This window comes from Clupea harengus, chromosome 10 (assembly GCF_900700415.2).
Source record: "Clupea harengus chromosome 10, Ch_v2.0.2, whole genome shotgun sequence".
Lineage (NCBI taxonomy): Eukaryota > Metazoa > Chordata > Actinopteri > Clupeiformes > Clupeidae > Clupea > Clupea harengus.
In genome coordinates this window covers 15,519,971-15,538,959 of record NC_045161.1, presented here as the reverse complement: position 1 = coordinate 15,538,959, position 18,989 = coordinate 15,519,971, and the positions used below count along the sequence as shown (strand labels likewise).

Genomic DNA, 18,989 nt, shown 5'->3' with positions numbered 1-18,989 from the left:
TACTTTCTCCTTCCTCTTATTATAAAAGTGTATTATGGGTAGCCAGCCTACAGATGTCTTAAGATTCTCAAAGCTTTACCAACCAGCTTTGTTAACTTTTGCCATGCACAGTTGACCTACCCACCTCATTCACTATGGAATGTATGACTGACATGATCATCCAATGTGTCTACAGCCTACACAGTGTCTTTCCAGGTGTCATTATTGCTTTATCTGCTGTGCACTTTCCTGACTCACAACAGGATTCAGTGGGATTGACATGCATGGAGCATTTTGGGTTAATGTTTGGGTTCCCTTTTTATATTTTTTTGAGATACATTCATCTAAACTACAATCCATAGTTTTAAATCTAATGCAATCCTTAAGTGAATGAAAATGTAATTTACGAGACTTAAAAGTAATAGTTTATAAGTATTTTATAGTATAAGTAAATACAAGAATGGAATAAAAACCTTTCTCTGCTTGGGTCATAACAATAATCTATATTGAATCACTTAATAAGTAAAGATGGCCTGAAGTAGGCCCTACCGAAGTCCTTATAATGTCTCTGGCCCTACTGACTTTTGCGCAATATTTTTTGAGGTAAACAGAGAGTCACGCGACACGTTGACTGAATTCCTTGAGACTTCCTGTTTATCTGGGCGTATTCTGTGCTAATTTTTGTCTAGTTGATCTTCATCATAAAAACATGGTCATTGCTTTTATTAGATATATTCGACACAACTGAATCGTTTTACATTTTTATTTAAAAGTACACTAAGCTCGTTCAATTTAAAACTGTTGACATCGTCGCGTTTTCGCTTCCTCTTGCATCACCAGTCTTCGGCGATTTGATTGGCCAACAGTAACAACCCCACCCAAATGACTGTAGTGATTGGAGACTGACATGGGTAACTGCAAAGACACATTGTTATTGGGCAATTTAATATCTTGAGTCCATCACGGTAGGGTGAATCAGTGTCGGGATGGATGCAGGTAAGACATCCCAGATAAAACAATTCTTAAACATTTTAGAAGGTCGTCGTAAAACCTTGCACTTACAGGGTTTGTACGCTCGAACTGCAGTACTATTGACTGTGTAACTGCCAACTGCGTTATACAATACTGCCATGTATCTATTGTGAGACGTCTGGAATTACCCTGTTGTGCTGGAGCTGGCGCTAACATTAGCTTTCTGGCTAGTTAGCTACATTAGTCAGCCTCCTCTGGATAGTGACTGCCAACCAGCTGGAAGATGCTCTGGTGCAAATAGAGTAACGATTCGTTCAAATGGCAAGATTGTCAATGTTAAAGAATGGCTTTTGTGTGAACGCGTGAAGTTATCATGGTTGCATATTGTGTCAAACATGTTCAACAAGCGAATGGGCTGGTGTCATCTTAACCAAACAACTTGAGTATGTCAGATCCAGATACTTGACTAACCTCATCGACCCGATTCGTGTCCTTGTGTTGACATTACTCAGTATCTTCTGTAGTGACAAAATAAGTCGCATGCTCGTCTGAGGGAATAGCACAAGCCAGAACAATTCTGATATTTAGTTAAAATGGTTCTGCATGAGCCACGCATTTTCACTGCAAACGAACTGATTCGTAGTGTCAGTGTTTATGTCAGTCTTGAAAAAACACCTCCCTTAACAGTTGACTACTTATCGATTCTGGGAGGTTGTCTTTTGTGTTGTGATAGTGCCTGGCTTTTTAAAAGTAAATGTCGGTAGATTCAACTCTTGTGGAAGACTAGATGATTTTATGTACTTGCTCAATCTAGGACCAACAAATGATGGCTCACATTTTATATCTGTTTCAGAATGTGTGAACCTTGAACCTTGGTTTCACATCATCTATTATGCTTTAATTTGTGTTAATTTATGTCTGTTTTCAATTTTAATTGTAAATATGAAGTTTGGTTTTAAGATCAGTTTGACAACATTAAAGTAAAAAGCAAAACAAAAACAACAATGTTTATTTATAAAGTATTGGTATGTAGATGGACACTTAATTATTCCTCAAAGGGCAATCTGTTGTGGACATTCATATAGCTGATGTACCTTATAATGAATGATTTCAGCTACTCTCACATATGATACGCTTCGCTTTGGAGAGTTTGAAGACTTCCCTGAGACTTCTGAGCCAGTGTGGATTCTAGGAAAGCAGTTCAGTGCACTCACAGGTAACAAATAACAGTATGATGGAAATGCAGTTTAAAGACCAACACATATTTTAGTTTATCTCCACATCTCCATTACACTAGAATTATTTGCAAAGGTTTTTTTGTCTTGCTTGTCTCAATTTTCAGAGAAGGATGAGATTCTTTCAGACATTGCTTCACGTTTGTGGTTCACATACAGAAAGAATTTCCCCCCAATTGGTAAGTGTTGTCATGCACCTTACGGTATCTCTCTTAAATGTAGCTGTGTCATGTCATTTATAAAGACATTTATTGCTTGATATTTTTTGCTGACCATATGGAATAAACATGTTGACTGTGTAAACTTGGATCCTGTCTCAGGAGGAACAGGGCCCACATCTGACACAGGCTGGGGCTGCATGCTGCGGTGTGGGCAGATGATCCTAGGCGAGGCCCTGGTCCATCGACATCTAGGCCGAGGTAAGTATTCCCGAGGAACGCCATGCAATGCTACTCAGTTATCAAGAACCTGCACGAACAAAGTGCATTCTCATTTGCATTGACGGTAAAAGTAATCCTTATTTGTTTTGAATCAGTTTATTCCTTGGCAAGGCGGAATGCAATGATGTTTATACTAGGTGGCATTGTGGAAGGCTACACAGGCTTCTGCTCGGTGTTGACATAATGAATGCCCTTTGTCCTGGCAGACTGGAGGTGGGTAAGTGGCCAGCGACAGAGAGAAGAGTACAGCAGCATTCTCAACGCCTTTATCGACAAGAAGGATAGCTATTACTCTATCCATCAGATAGGTTAGTGCCCTACATGCTCTGGAACCTTCCTTTGTCAGATTCACTATGTTGGCACCACGTTAGTTTGTGAAAATCCCTGTAGTATGTTTGTTTTAGCATGCCATACTCCTGTATGTGTTAGCACGTAAGTGTGTAAATGTGTGTGACGGTATATTTATGGTCATTTTGAGTGTCCACACAATCCAGGAAATTAGATGGTCAGGACTTACCCTGTTTCTGTGTTTTGTGTTACAGCCCAAATGGGGGTGGGGGAGGGCAAGTCCATTGGCCAGTGGTACGGGCCAAACACGGTGGCACAGGTACTCAAGTAAGTACTTCACATAATTGTCCTGAGGCTAAACAGACACCGCCTTACACAACACAAGACCTAGAAACATAATGTTTGAGGGCTGTATAAACATTTAAAAGTTGTCATTAAGGGAATCTGACTTACATTCTCCTTCCACAGGAAGCTTGCTGTGTTTGACTCCTGGAGCCGAATGGCTGTGCACGTTGCCATGGACAACACAGTGGTCATTGAGGAAATAAGTGAGTGCAGCCCTGTCAAACTGATTGCAAGTTTCAAGACTTACTTATATTTCCTCTGCTACAAATAGGATTTTGTCTGCTTCGACCGCACTGGCAGCAGGCATTTTTTTAGGGCACCCCGGGGCTTTTCAACTTCTGCCATGACTCAGCATCTGGCATGAGAAGGTTGTCACATGACCCCCTTAGAACCCCAGAGAGGTGCAGACGGGGGCCTTTAAAGATGTGTTTGATCTCACAAGGACAGTTAAGGAAAATTGGTCGTAAACAAACACAGGGTTATCAGCACAGACAGGGTAGTGTACTTTGCTCTGGTGAAGCTGATGGTAATTATACTCTGCTATATTTATAGAAAGTTACATGCAGTCACATCACACTATGATATTTCATTACTGAAATATTCCAAGGTTGTTATTATAGCAGTTTGGCATCAGTAAAATTGCCTTTGATGTGGGTTCAAGTCAGTGGTAGCCCCAGGAGAACTAACCGCTCTACTCTTTAGGTACCCCTAAAATTAACCACCAATATTTTGTATTGATTGGTAATTAGTTGCCTAGGACAAAACTTTGATGCGTTGTCTGTTTTCTTGACGGGTTTCCGCATATATCTTGTCACTGATGTGTACCTGTTCTTTCTCCTGCCCATAGAGAAGCTGTGCATGCCGTGGCTGGACTTTGACGGTGCGGGGTGTTCGGAAGGGGCAGTGGGAGGGGCAGGAGTGGGGGCACGCGAGCTGAATGGCTGTCTGGGGGGGGCCTGTGCCCTTGCTGAGGAGGAGATGGCCCTCTGGAGGCCCCTGGTGCTGCTCATCCCCCTGCGGCTGGGCCTCACCGACATCAACGAGGCCTACATCGAGACACTAAAGGTACGGTGGCCACAAAGGACACGCCCACACATTCATTGAACATGTATATATATAGATACAGTACCAGTCAAAAGTTTGGACACACCTTTAATTTTTTCGAGAAGTTTTTTCTTTACTTTTATTATTTTCTACATGGTAGATTAATACTGAAGACATTTAAACTACGAAAGAACACATATGGAATGACGTACTAAACAAAAAAAGTGTTATCTACCATGTAGAAAATAATAAAAGTAAAGAAAAAACTTCCTCAAAAAATGAGACGTTGTGTCCAAACTTTTGACTGGTACTGTATATATAAATATATAGACTGGAATGTCGACAACAGTGCGTGGTTATAATAAAACTTTGTATTATAAAACTTTGTCCTCACATTCCTCTAGCTGTATGTAAAGTGTGTGTGCTCCAAAAACTGGTGTTCTTGGCTCTGGCTTTGGAAACAAACAAAGTGACTTGGACTGAGCCATACACTATTCCAGCCAATTAACACATTGTGTCAGGAGCACAGAAGGAAGGGGTGTAATTTGATTGGCTGCTGAGTTTCATCATAATCCAGGACTGCATCTATAATGGTGTCTTTATGATTGCAGTTTGCCATATACCTGTGCCACAAAAAATACTTTAAAAGCCCTTAGCACTGATGCAGAGTAAAGAAGTGAAGAGAAGGTCAGAAAATGCACATACTTGCTTTAACGATACACTGGCATTGCCAGAGAAACACTGTGACTGAGATCCAAACACAGTGACTGCGTTGTTGTGTAATAATGCTCCAAGCAGTTTAGCTTGCATGGTAGCAAAACACAATGTACCGTTTTCCCCCTTGCTTTTTCTCTTCTGGCAAAACAAGTTCCCTGCAGTGGCTTTGTAAAGGGTGTATTGATTTGGTGAATTGATTTGTCTCTGCTTTAAAGGTGGAGTGTGTCATTTTTGCTGTCAAATAATGCTTCTATACATCCAACCATGTTATTCTAAAGTAAATCACAGGCACAAAAACACTCAAAGTTCCTGTGCATTTTATTCTTGGTTTCTATACATGGTTTTATGTTTTAGTGAAAATGGGACACTGCCATAACCAAAAATTCATAAAGATCTGCAAAGAGAAAAAGAAAATGCATCCAACTTATTAGAATATTGAGACATAACATCTAATCACCAGTCAGCTTTGTAGTTTGACCACAAAGAACCCAGACAGTATCTCCCCTTTAAAACAGCACTATTCAACAATTTGCCTCTTTTTGTTTTTAGGAGCAAATAGCAGTCTTCAAATTGATGGTATATGGTCATGCGAAGGACAGATAAACTCATACTGCTGCTTTAAATGTTCGTTCAGGAGAGGGATCTATGTTGAAAACAGTTCACAGAATACAAGCCAAGTCGTGACTACTGCTGTGGATATCTGACCTCTGTATCCTTTACAAAAAGTATTTTTTTCTTCTGTGTACCAGCGTACCACACTGTCTTCTTGCACATGACTCATTTGTCAATGACAGTCAGACATTATGATAGCGTAACATTTCCCCCTCAGTGTAGTCTGTGAATGTAGGCACTGTGCAGAGTGGCTCAGCTCAGAAGAGAGATGCCCACTGTATGAGAGCATTGAATTCATCCCAGTTTAATGGCATGCCTCTGCAATTCGTTTAACAGAGCATGATGCGCAGCTGGGTGGTTGGCCTTGACTAATGTGTTTTGTGTAGGATGATGAGAAATGTATGTCGGGAACAGATGGGTCTATGTACGAATGAATATTTACCATATAGCAATTTATAGTTGATGCTTCATACATAGGCAGATGCATCCCTATGTATGAACTTTGAACTATAGTCACTTCAGTGATTTACACGCTGTCATTAAAACTTTGTCCTCTGTGTTTTCTCTGCAGCAATGCTTCATGTTGCCTCAGTCGCTGGGAGTGATTGGAGGCAAGCCAAACAGTGCGCACTACTTTATCGGATTTGTGGGTGAGCTTCATTCACTGTCTCTTCCATACGTTCTGAGGTCCAAGTGGTTACAGTGAAAGTCAGTAGTCAGAGTCAGTAGTGCTTAGCTCTCGGTCCTGATCTGGTGGGTCTGCTCAACACTCTCTCTATTTTCAGGGATAGCTACGGCTAGTTGTAGCCTAACACCCCAGTTATATACATTGACCATATAGTTATATACAGTGAGTCTTGGGTTACAGACAGCGGGTAACTCTTGTATAGGGCATAAATTGCAGACATATAAGACTCTTCAGACCACAAAGTTTAATACCAAGATGAGATGTGACATGTAGCAGAGAGGGCGAAGTAGTACTGTAACACAAAGGAGGTTGTCAGATGGTGTATGCCAGTCTGACAACATTGAGTGTGTAACCCCCCTCTAGGCTGTAAGCAGCTGCTATGCCACACCCTGTGCCCTTTTCCTTAGGAATTTCTGCAAACCAGTACTGCTTATGGTGACCATTCCAGTGGCCATTAACAATGCCTTCATATGCATTAGCAGTATGTTGAAAGCAAGCCAAAAAAATGTTTTGGAACCCACAGTCCAGTCATAGAGCACACAGCAACTTAATTAAACAGGGTAAAAAAATATCCACTTAAAGCATGTGAAACCATCTGAGGCATTTGCAGATAATATAGCTCATCTTTTTGTCCCAGTTTCTGTTGCAGTTTCTCTGCTGGTGTCTCTATTTTTTCCACCTCATGATTTTGCATTTTATTCTGCACCTGCACGAGGGACTGACTGCATGTGCTCCCATTTCCTAAATTTAGACCACATAAGAGGCAGTCACCCACCTTACGAAATCTCACACCATGTTAGGTGACTTCCTTAAACCTTGACAGAGACTGTGTGTTGTTACAAGCTGCACAGATGGCACACTGAAAGGTTGCCTTTAATGCTAAACACTTTTCTTTCAGTGGGGGAGGGATATGAATGCTACATGATGGACAGCTTTTATGTTTTCTCCCTGCGCTCATTCCCCGTTTCAAAATATACACACACATTTTGTGTATATATTCATTATAATGCTTTTGTCTCTTGAACATTTCTGTAGGCTTTGTCTGTCCTCACTATTTTCAGCTGACTCATCCAGCAGTAACATTAGAAACACTAGTATCACTACTGGGTTGGCATGATCTCTTGACATGACCTAGACATTAAGAGACATGGACTCAGTATCCAGGGCCCGGTTGTTCAAATAATTTAATCGGGATCAGAATTATCCGGATTTGGAAAGCCCATGTTTTGCTATCCAGGATCAAGTGATCCATTTTTCTTTTGTGCCAGTTTTTAAAAAGCAACATTGCTTTTCAAGATAACCAAATCCAGATTACCAGTGCTCTAAATGGGACTAAATATCACAGTGTAGGCTACTAATTTAGTAAAGAACAACAGGTAGAATACCCAGCGTGGGGTCACTTACAGTGTTTTTATTTGAAGAGACAAAAAACAGCACAATAAATCAATACAAACAACCCTCACCTGACCCACAAAAAAAACACATTGTGGATATTTTGAACACACGTTTTAAATCATAAGAAGGCTAAATGTCCTTTAGTTAACAAAATAAAGAACATTTTGAGTTCTTCATTTGTGGAGAGACCAGCTTTTTGAAGCGCTGCTTCATAGGTGGCGTAATGTCTACTTTATCTATGTATCTCTGTTAAACAAATCAAGTGATAAATATGTATACATGTATATAATACTACATGATACAGATGTTGTATTTTCTAACCAATTTTGAAGTTTTATTACATTTTGTTGAACACTTCTGGTTGCAATGGATACATACTGTAGATCTAGTAAGACTCACCCTTAACCTGGTGTCTGTGGTGCCCACTTCCCTGCAGGCGAGGAGCTGATCTACCTGGACCCCCACACCACCCAGCCTGCAGTGGAGCCTAGCGAGGACAGCCAGGTGCCTGATGACTCCTACCACTGCCAGCACCCACCCTGCCGCATGCATATCTGCGAACTGGACCCCTCGATCGCCGCGGTAAGGTCAAAGGCAGACAGCACAACTCGAGGACACGACCTGCAAGTAGTAAAGCGTTAACTAAAATAGTCCTTCGTTGCTGGGCACAGCAGGATCTCTGCTGTTTGGCCGTCTGTGTGTGTGTGTGTGTGTGTGTAGTGTAAGGTCAGTGCACAGCTACTGTTAAGTGAAAATTCACTCAAGCTACCTCAGGACTTCGGGTTTGCATATAAGTATATTTATTCAATAACAAGCTGGTCAGGCTCACCCGCGTTCTGGCAGACGAGAGAGGCACAGGCCCACTCTCAGAGAGAGAGAGAGAGAGATAGAGAGAGAGCCCTGGCTCACCCCCAGACTGCAGCAGACGAGAGAGAAGCTAAATTAAACACATCACACACGGTTTATATAGAAAGAAGTTAGTGTTCTCTGACGCCAAAACACTTAGTCAGCAGGGATAACCACGTGGTTAGTCTCTGACGTCCGAGGTCATCTTACTATGCTTTTTTTTTTAAAGATTTATTTATGGGCTTTTTAGCCTTTATTTGGATAGGACAGTGAAGTAGTTTGGACAGGAAGTGAGGAGGAGTGAAGAGGTGGGGAAAGGTTCGGGAAACGACAGCAGGCCGGAATCGAACCTGTGTCCCCGCGGTCATTGTAGTCCGTAAATGGGGGGCTAATTGGCTCGCGCCACAGTGCCTCCCCTTACTATGCTTTTTGCAAGGTAATGCATCAGCAAGGCAGAAAATAAGGTGTTAGATGAAAATTCACCCTAGTTACCTCAGGACTCCGGAACTGCATATAAGTATATTTATTAGACAAACAACAATTGCAATCGGGCTCACTCCCAGCACAAGGCTGAAAGTGAAGCCCTGATAAACACATCGCACAAGGTTTATATAGACAGAAGTTTAGCGTTCAGCAGGGAAAACCACGTGGTGGATTTCTGACGATCGAGGCAAGGATGGAAGTTTTGCACAAGGTCAGAAGAAGCACAGTTCGACCCTTATCACTTCTGGTCTAAACATGCTCTTGTACATATGCAGACTAAGTGGCACCTAATAATCTAAGTTACACACATGCAGAAACACAGAAAAGCCATGTTCCTACTTACATACCACGTACATGATTCATATAAGGTAATTAATAATACAAGGCACTTGGCAAATGATCTCCATCAGAAGGACTACTAGTTCTTCTTATCAGCCCTTGCTTACGCACACACACAAAAGGTACAATTTTAAGCACCTCCAGAGTTAGAAACGTCAGCACTTAAGAATCAAAGATATACAGAAACAGAAGTCATGTTTCAGCTAACAAAGGCATATGATTAACACACATACATACTTGATTAAAGTCAGAGTTTGATATTTCCCTCTCATTCATACAGCATGAAGTACATGTGACCACATGCAGCATGAGGGGAAATGTGTGGCTTCAGAGGAAGTGTAGAATTCATGTCTATGCACAGTACAGGCCAGGAGTTAGGTTGGCGTCTAGTTCTAGAGTACAGATCGCAGTTGTGCTTTACCTGTATGGTAACCATCTTAAGGGATGGCCCACGACTAGCTATGCATCAGGACAGTAGATCATTTCTGTTTGTGTCAGTGTGAGCGTTATCATAAAGACTTTTATTTTGACACGTTATTGCATTGCAGGGCTTCTTCTGCAGAACAGAGGACGACTTTGACGATTGGTGTGCCCACATTCGGAAGGTGAGTGTCAATTTCCTCCCCCTAGAAAAGTGCTAAACATCAACTGCTCCAGCAGTGTTTGTCTACATCATCACATAGACCAAAACTCAATGCCAGCAATGTTTGGATGCCCTCAGCATTTGAATGAATGTGTCTCCCCAGTTGTCCTGCTGTAAAGGAGGCCTCCCCATGTTTGAACTAGTGGACAGCCAGCCATCTCATCTGGTCAGTGCTGATGTGCTCAATCTCACTCCAGGTTTGTGCCGAACCATCTTGACTATCCATTATTCAGTTAGTAAAGAGAACAGTTTGTCAGCTGTTATGCATAGTCATGTTTAAAGATATTATATATGGGTGCTCTTTTTCCTTGAAAGATGTTCTCACACTGAATATATAAAATATATGAATATGTAGGAATTCCATGCTTGCAAATGGCTGAGATGTACAAACACTAATTTTCCTCAAGTGAAGAATAAACAGACAGAATGGTTTGCCACCTTACTAGAGCTGTAGATCATCTGAACAGGAGTGTGCCTGAGAATGCTGTAGCAAATTCTTACTGCCCTTGTGCCATCCACACAGTTGTGTTTTCATTACCTTAAAGGAGGCACAAAGATCCTCACAGGTTAATTAAGGTAATTTTCCTAAGAGGGAGGTAAAAAAAAGAAAAATGGCTGATTCATCTGTGTGCCTCCAATCCCTTCAGATTTCTCTGACTCAGATCGGCTCGAGAGGTTCTTTGACTCGGAGGATGAGGAGTTTGAAATCCTGTCTTTGTGAAGAAGAGAGGAACACGGTCACTCTCTTCATGCTGAACAGAAGGACTCTCTTCTTTGCTGTGATCAAAGGAAGCCGGCTAACTTGCCAGACTGACCGACCGAATGGGCAGGAGGTAAAACCACTGGTGACGCCTGAGGCCAGTCTGCAGCGCGTCTCGTCCAGCAAAAAGTCCCACGCATCCAAAAAAAACAACCCACAGCTTCTTGTCTCGACAGCTCGTACGCCTGCATTCTGTTTCTCTCTCTCTCTGTGGCCTGTGTGGACTCTGGAGGACAGAGGTTGCAGAGAGAGGCACAGGAGGGAGTAATTGTGCATACCAAGATCTTCTTTTTTCTTTTTTTCTTTTGCATCCATTTCTTTTTTTGTCTTAACACTTTGAAGAATTGTTTTAAAGTGATACAGGTGCCTTTCCCCTCCCTGCCCCAGTCCTCTCATCAGCAGCCAGTGCTTCATTGCCATAACACAACTCGAGGTGTTTTGTCAATAACTCTAGTGTATAGAAAAAAAAAGAAGAGAGAAAAAACACCATCTGTGGTGTGCTATTGTTTTGATATAAGTTGCTAATACTGCAAATCTGTATCAGCACTCTTGAATGACAAAAGTTCTTTGGTTGAGCAATATCGACCAGGTAGGTTATCACTTGTAAATGAAACACTATGTCTATTCTGTCAATTATCTCTGTACACAGGTGCATTTTAAAATTATTTATTTACTCTTTAACTGTGCATATGACAAATAAAAGGAAAAAAACTGAAAATTATACAAGAAAATGAATTGTTTTTAAAAAGACAAGAAAATGAAGAAAAAAAAAAGCAGTTAAAAAAGGTTCAACAGTTAGATTTCATCCATTTTTGCACACAAGTGAATAGTTGTCATAGGGAATGAGGAAATACACTGGATCTGTGTAACAGTTCAATTATCACTCTTCTCCTTTTCATTTGCTGAGCAGCAGTGGGTTCATCTGCAGGGTAAATAGTGTCTGCAATCTTTCATAATAGATAATAAATACATGCTCTACATAGAGCTTCATGCATACTGCATGCGATTAGCGGAGCCTCCCATTCATTTCCACAGGTCTCCGAGAGGTTGCTCCTCCACCTTATTGATGGCGTTCACTGTGTGTTCCTTTATGTCTGTGTGTACATCATCTATGCACCTGGCTGCATCAATAACCTGGCAAAGGTCAGAAGATTAACAGCAGATTAGGACAAGGTATTACTTCTTCCTAAAACAATAATAATAAAAAGTGAGCACAGTTTAGTAAGTCTTTAATATTCACATATCACTATTACTTTTTTTTACTGAAGCAAAAGTGTGGAAAATTGCTCTCAACCTTGGGTTTTGATACTACTGACAACACTTAAGTCAGTGATCAAAAGTAAGACTAAGTCGTACGGCATACTTAAGTAGTTTCCAGTCTGAAAAAGAAAGCTTCATGTACAGCCTTGCAGATTAGAGGGATGACTTCAGTGCCAGAGTCTCCCTCTCAACTGTCAACCTATTTGTTAGTTAATTATTTAATATTTCATTACAGTTAATGTATTAATCATTAAATCATTATTATTTTAAATGCAGCCGTCAGTCTGCCATAAACTTATCTGCCTCAGTTCCTAGTTCTTTGTCTGGAGCTGCCTCAGTTCCTGGTTCTTTGTCAAAGCTTTTTATCTGTCCTCCTTAGGAAGTCACCGAACATGGTGTGAGATTTCGTAAGGTGGGTGACTGCCTCTTATGCTTTTTTTTCCTCTCCTTCACTGGTGTGATCAGGCAAAAACCAACACATTACGTTAAAGGTACCCAGGTGTCACAATGAAAATGTGAGGCAGCCTACCTGCCAGTTGACTGAAGGGTCCTTCATCAGCTGCTCAAACCTGCTCTGGACAGTCCGCTGGAAGACGGTGGTCTCATACCGCTCCGTCCCAAACTCCCCACGGCCCTCTGCCTCAGCAGGGTTGAGCTTCAGAAACATCACCAGGTCGGGCTTCGGCAAGCCCACGTCTGGGCCTTTGCACCAGTCCAAACTGAAGCCCTGCATAGAAACACCATTTACATTCAGTTAACTGGAAGTTATTCCCTAGTGAAAAGTGATGCAATTAAAATATGACGTTCAAAGTACACATTATACTAGGTTCAATTATTGGGGTGTTGTATAAATCCTTGACGCAGACCAAAGGACTTTAACAAAAAATAATACAGATGTGTGACTCAAACAAAGTACAGGGATGCTGTGAGGGAAATGGTAACTGCACAACCACTTTTACTGCTAAAAATAGAATGTTGTGTCTACTGGAGTTGAAGGAATCTGACTTTACTCCGGAGCACATTTGGGAGGCTCTGGAAGCCACTCACTGGTTTGGCGCTGGTAAATGCCACACCAGAGAATGCGTAGCGGTCCACCACAAGGCTGATCCCCTGTTCCAGCTTCTCCTTCATCTCTGGCCTTTAGAGCAGAACCAAAACATTACATTAGACAGTGGAGAATGTGCAGAACAGCACATAAACTATTGGTTTTAAAACACATCTGTTCTTTTTGTGTAGCTTGCTGAAAATGGATCATCATCAGAAGGCTGGATTAAGTCCAGTTGTGCTGTTAATCCACATCTAACAAACTGTCAATATAAAGATGGACAGTCCTTCACATAGACCTGTTGAGTGTGCCTCTCTAGCTACATGCCTCAACCATGATGTGGATTATTCATGGCATGTTGTCTGCATCTGGTTCAGGATTTTCAGTAATTCTAAGCAAATCTCGTTTTTCCATTTGTCAGGTTTGCATATATTCCACATAAACCATATTACCACTGTTATACTGTCAATACTGTATATATATCTTATTTCATACTGCTATATCTTATTTATATATTACCACTATAGATATGTACTTTACTGCTTTTTTGCACTTCTGATTAGATGATAAACTGCATTTCGTTGTCTCAGTACTTGTATTCTGTGCAATGACAATAAAGTTGAATCTAATCTAATATGTTTTCCAGCACAGGGCGTCCACACCAGGTGATCAATAATGCTTCCAGAGAATTGATGAGATGCGGTTAGACAGATTCATAGCGAGTCTGCATAGGTATAGTTTGGACATTTTTGCATGTTCAGTTGCTCAAAATGGGTAGGAATAGCTGCAGTAGGCAATGTGACTGCTTTAGTCTGCAACTAATTATGAATGCTGAAGGGATTTGGAAACGAGGTCAGCAAAATATCAAGTTTTGCTCTCATTTTGCACACACTCTCACACAAGATTGGACAGCAAAAATGTGTATTCAAATCAGTTTAGCCCAACTGATGTCAGATCAGCCAATAATCCATCTAACCACAAACCCCAGAAAGTGAAACCATATTCTCATAAAAACACTAGTCCTGTATTATGTCTGAAATATTAAAGTGTTACACGAGCTCCCAACGGTTGGCGGAGAACAGCAGATGAACCGTGTGGTCCTCCAAGTTGCTCTTTCTCTCCAGGTAGGAGCTGATCAGATGACCAATCTTTGTAGTTCTGTCTGTATGGTATTAAAATAGTGAAACGTCATCGCACATAACTGGATAGGGGTTCAGTAAGACATTCAATCCAGTACAGTCATTATACCAAGGGGATTCTGGAAAGCAGATGGGTAATTTAGCAATATAATAAAATATAAGATATAATTATCTTCACCCAGTTAAATTTCTTAGATTAGGAAAAGTAAAATGTGAAAGATAAACAAACAGATACCAACTACCATACACAATGTATATTTAGAAAATAAACACCATGACGTTAAACTATTCTAAGTGACATTCCTAACTGAGTTATCATCTGGAGCCAAAATTGTTTTACCGGGAAATCTCATCATCTCTGCTGGTCTTCCGCTTTCCTGCAACGCTTGAACCAATTTCTTGCATTGCGTAGTTTTCCCAGCCTTGTCAACTCCTTCCAGCACAATTAAAGCACCTCTTCTGCAAGTCATTTTCTTCCAAATTCGGTAAAAACCGTTTTAAAAAAAAGTTTCCTCGAGGTTCACTTGAATGTAGGGGAAACACTTAAATCGCGCTTTTATCTTTGACTCCACACAGTTGCGTCATATCCTGTTCTGCTGATATGTCAAAATAACAGTCTCGCTCAGATTCTAAAGAAAGACCCTTTGGGGCAAAGACGCCATCTAGTGTTTCCTTACTGTGGATGTCTTACTGTTACATTAAAGTGCCATTATGTAGGAATTGTACTTCAGGGTTAGGGTTAGGATTAGCAGTTTTACCTTAAAATAACAGCTTAAAAAAAATTGGGGCGCTACAATGACGTTTAGTATGGAGAATCGCCTCCGTGCCATTGCCATACCAGGGTCCGTAGGCATATTACTGGGTTATGTAGGTTTGCCTGAAGCCGCCCGGTTACTACTGTGCACCGAACTAGTAAGTAGCTTATTTGCCGTCTTGCTTTGTCTTGTGTTGCACTTGCTTGATGTTTGACTGTGTTAGGAAAGTTGTTGACTCACTAGTTTGTTATAGTGTCAAAGTAAGCAAATTTCAAGAGGTTTCGCCAGGTTTAGCCGCTAGCATCTCGTTAGCGATTAGCAATTCCAACATAATGCCACTTTAACATCATTAGCCAAATTTAATAAACCACATCAAATCAAAACACAAAACACCTTAATTTGTCGACAGCAATGTATTCCTTTATTTTCTCTTATCAACATGTTGAAAGAAAAGTGAGAATACATTTCCAGGTGCATCTTTCAGTATAAACCCACTCATCAATCATAAATCAGGACACTGGATAGGTGTCAGACTCTGCTTTTGTGGCAATGTTTAAGAGCATCTGCAAGGGCTGCTAATATCATGTCCACATTGGCCTTGGTGGAGTTGCAGCCCATCAGGCCTACCCGCAGAACCTGTTTCAACAAAACACAAGTTAGGAATCTCAGGAAATGTAAAAGCTTTAAGTACACTCACTGAAGCAAGATAAAAAGCCATGTGTATCTCACCACGCCAGCAGACGGCCCGAGCCCTCCGGAGATCTCAATCTGATGGGTTTTCATGATGTAGGCAGTGATCTCTTTCCAGTCATAACCAGAAGGGGCAACAATAGTGGTCACTGTGGGCAACCTCATTATCTGCCAGCAGAAAACAGCCAATGAATTTTCAGAAATTTGGATAAACTATTCTACATACTGTGGAAAACAGACTTGGATGTAATATCTCTGGCTGTTGTTCTTTAATAACTGTTGTCTACCTTGTCCTGCACAAACAATTTGAGACCCATTGCCACAAGACCCTCATGGAAATACTCAGCCACTTCTTTGTGTTGCTTCCAAGAGTTCTCCAGACCCTGAAACACAAGATTATTTCCTCTTAATTGCACCAGCACAACAGTTATAACACAGCTAAACAGTGGAACTGAAATGAGCTATAATTGTCATTCATATATAATATATAATCAGGTATTGAATCTCTTCATTGTAACAGTCACTGACTCACCGTCTCAGAAAGAATGGCTAAGGCTTCCCGCAAACAGAAGAAACCAGACACTGGCCCAGTGTGGTGGTACCTACAATACACTCAGTTTAGTTAGTTTTGTGTTTGATCATCATAACTTTGACTTTGTAATCAGCTTAATTATCTGTAGACCCCCCCCCCCCCTTGTTCATTACAAGCAAATAAATAAATACCACCCTCAGATGTAGTTACATTTACATTTAGTCATTTAGCAGACGCATCCAATGCGATGTACAAAGGCCACAAGCAATAGAGACCTAGTGTAACAATGAATACTACGTTACATAAGAAATAAGACATAAAAAAGTGCAGGAATGTAACTACTGTAAGTGTACATGTAAATGTAGTGTACATGTAGTGCAATATCTCTGGAAATTCCTTTCAGTGTACGAATATGACAACAATGAGTTATATGTATGTGACTACAGAACACTAGGGGTGGGAACAGTTTGCATCGGGATGCTCACATTCTTGGTGTGCCATCACAGCCCCAGTAGTTGGCCAACCAGCTCATATCAAGGAAGTAGGATACAGGCTTTGTCTTCCTGTTGAAGATTTTCTGACTGTAGTTTGAGGACAAATGTCAATACTGTCAGAAAAAAAGGTTCTGTCTTTTCATAAATGAAGTTTCAGAGAATTGTCATTGTATATTGTCACTCTCCCTCACCATGCTCGCTCACTAAAGGAGATGGGAGCAGTCCCCGGAGGGGCGTTCAAGACCTTCTGCGAACCAGTGTACAAAATGTCTATGTCTGTGAGAACAGCACAATCTTAATCAATAAGAATAACATTTACTGTATGTTTTGATGTTTAAGATTAAAATACATGTTTTATTGTATACCAATTATCAGTCCCTCAATGAGTAAATTTTATCTTGTTTTTGAATATGATATTCATGTTCATGCCCTCTTACAGCTGTTAAGACGCTTCACCTTGTATGTCCATGTGGAGGGGTGCACCAGCCAGTGATGCCACTGCATCAACCAGGAACAAACAGTTGTGCCTAGTAGAACAATGGCAAGTAAACCATAAACATCATTGTCACTGAAATACTGTGGACATTCTCTATGGGAATAAACATTATAAGTGTGTCCCACTATAATGGCAAATCTATGAGACGCAAATTTACTTGGGATCTTACCTGTGGCATAGACCACCAATGCCATCAAGAGGATGAACCACCCCAGTGGATGATTCTCCATGACACAGAAATAGCACCACAGGGTTATATTTCTCTAAGGCCTGAAAAGAATGTCAGTTAATACCAAGGTACAATATCCTGGAGACCTCACATTCAGTGTTTCACAACAAATACGTACAAGCAAATACATACAAATTCAGTGACACCACTAAATCATTAAGATTAAGATTACCTGCTCTATGTCTTTATTGGTAACGTACCCACCAGGAGCTGCAACCACTGTGTTAACTCTGGCACCTATGACATACAAGTGCACAAAGGTGACTTTATTACATAGCATTGAACTATGATCCCTTTTAGTGATTGAAACAGCATAAACATACTGTACATATTTAACCTATCCGTAATACACATAGTGCAGATTTATAAGTCATAGGGCACCTATCCTCCCTGCCATCTCGGATGCTCGCTCCCCCCAGATGCCATTCACTACAATAAGGATGCTCTCCCCTGGCTCCACTGAGTTGAAGATGGCACACTCCATGGCTGCATGGCCTGGGCCGCTCACTGCTAGGGTCATGCTGTTGTTGGTTTGGAAAGCATACTGGATTCCACTTTTGATGTGGTTCATGATCTACGAACAAACGGACTTTATATCAGGGAGGTGATTTAAATCAGCCTATATATCAAAATGAACTCTCCAACAGAAACATAGGAAGATACTTTCTGCTGTTATCTATGAACAGTTCAGAATTTTCGTTTCATATTATAATTTAAAAAAATTCTTTCGAAAACGGAGGAAAGTAAAAGGTATGCTGTGGTTGCTGAGAGACGATATATTTAAAATCAAGTTACCTCTACAGTCTCAGCGTGCAAGTGCCCTAAAATCGGCTGAGCCCCAGCCGCCAGAATCCGAGGAGGGACATTGGAAGGTCCAGGTCCGAACATGTGGCGGTGAGGTACCACGTAGGATTTCAGCAAGCATGTTGGCGGGGGAATAGTCTCGGACAGCATATTTTTGTGTCTGGACTAGAGGCACGTTATCGTAAAACTACAGATAAACTCACAAAAGTTGCCCCCACCTGAGCCGGGCAGACTGCACCTCATTGGCCTAGCCTCCTCGGAAGGCCAGGTTACGTGGTTGCGTTTTTATTCAAACAGATGAGGGCGAAGAGGGAAAACGATTATTATTTCCTTTGTTTTCCCGTATTCTTCTTTCTTTTCAAACTCCAATGAATAGGCTTTAGATTAATCTTAAATTTGCCGCTACATTTGTCTATACAGTTCAGTAAAGAAACCATAGTCTAGTTCTAAGTCATCCACATGATCCCACAGCAAAGGTTAATCAGTCTCTGCGGTGCCAAACTGTTTAATTATTAACAACAAAATCTTAACTTATTTGAACTTCAAAATAAGTTTATTCATGTGGAAGAACAGAGTAATGCCTACATCTCATGAATATACTTCACTGCAGCCCCTCCACTCAAAACTATTTATCTTAACAACTTGTTTTGTCATTGCGAAACGCGATATTTTCCAGCCGTCTGTTTGCACTGATCCTCTGCACTGTTTACTTAGAGAAGCACACAGTTGGTCTGTGCAATACAGAATGATGAATGGCTC

General features: G+C 41.0%; 3 protein-coding genes across 3 annotated transcripts; 1 reads left to right on the top strand and 2 right to left on the bottom strand.

Annotated features, from left to right (window-relative positions):
- The first annotated feature begins 851 nt into the window (after nucleotides 1-851).
- atg4b (autophagy related 4B, cysteine peptidase) lies at nucleotides 852-11,507 on the top strand. The gene is made up of 13 exons (XM_012825343.3): nucleotides 852-975; nucleotides 2,066-2,167; nucleotides 2,294-2,365; nucleotides 2,507-2,605; nucleotides 2,833-2,934; nucleotides 3,169-3,241; nucleotides 3,383-3,462; nucleotides 4,107-4,324; nucleotides 6,204-6,282; nucleotides 8,152-8,297; nucleotides 9,932-9,988; nucleotides 10,130-10,223; nucleotides 10,674-11,507. Exons 1-13 carry the CDS (start codon nucleotides 966-968, stop codon nucleotides 10,745-10,747), a joined length of 1,206 nt encoding a protein of 401 aa, XP_012680797.1. The 5' UTR covers nucleotides 852-965; the 3' UTR covers nucleotides 10,748-11,507.
- Nucleotides 11,508-11,741: 234 nt separating this feature from the next.
- On the bottom strand, nucleotides 11,742-14,807 carry dtymk (deoxythymidylate kinase (thymidylate kinase)). The gene is made up of 5 exons (XM_012825344.3): nucleotides 14,571-14,807; nucleotides 14,145-14,253; nucleotides 13,094-13,184; nucleotides 12,576-12,773; nucleotides 11,742-11,920 (listed from the first exon to the last, which is right to left on the bottom strand). Exons 1-5 carry the CDS (start codon nucleotides 14,698-14,700, stop codon nucleotides 11,810-11,812), a joined length of 639 nt encoding a protein of 212 aa, XP_012680798.1. The 5' UTR covers nucleotides 14,701-14,807; the 3' UTR covers nucleotides 11,742-11,809.
- Nucleotides 14,808-15,383: 576 nt separating this feature from the next.
- Nucleotides 15,384-18,626, bottom strand: agxta (alanine--glyoxylate and serine--pyruvate aminotransferase a). Its single transcript, XM_012825281.3, has 11 exons — nucleotides 18,222-18,626; nucleotides 17,808-18,000; nucleotides 17,599-17,663; nucleotides 17,367-17,467; nucleotides 17,158-17,228; nucleotides 16,893-16,977; nucleotides 16,693-16,788; nucleotides 16,208-16,277; nucleotides 15,963-16,058; nucleotides 15,715-15,843; nucleotides 15,384-15,621 (listed from the first exon to the last, which is right to left on the bottom strand). Exons 1-11 carry the CDS (start codon nucleotides 18,378-18,380, stop codon nucleotides 15,514-15,516), a joined length of 1,173 nt encoding a protein of 390 aa, XP_012680735.1. The 5' UTR covers nucleotides 18,381-18,626; the 3' UTR covers nucleotides 15,384-15,513.
- Nucleotides 18,627-18,989: the final 363 nt, after the last annotated feature.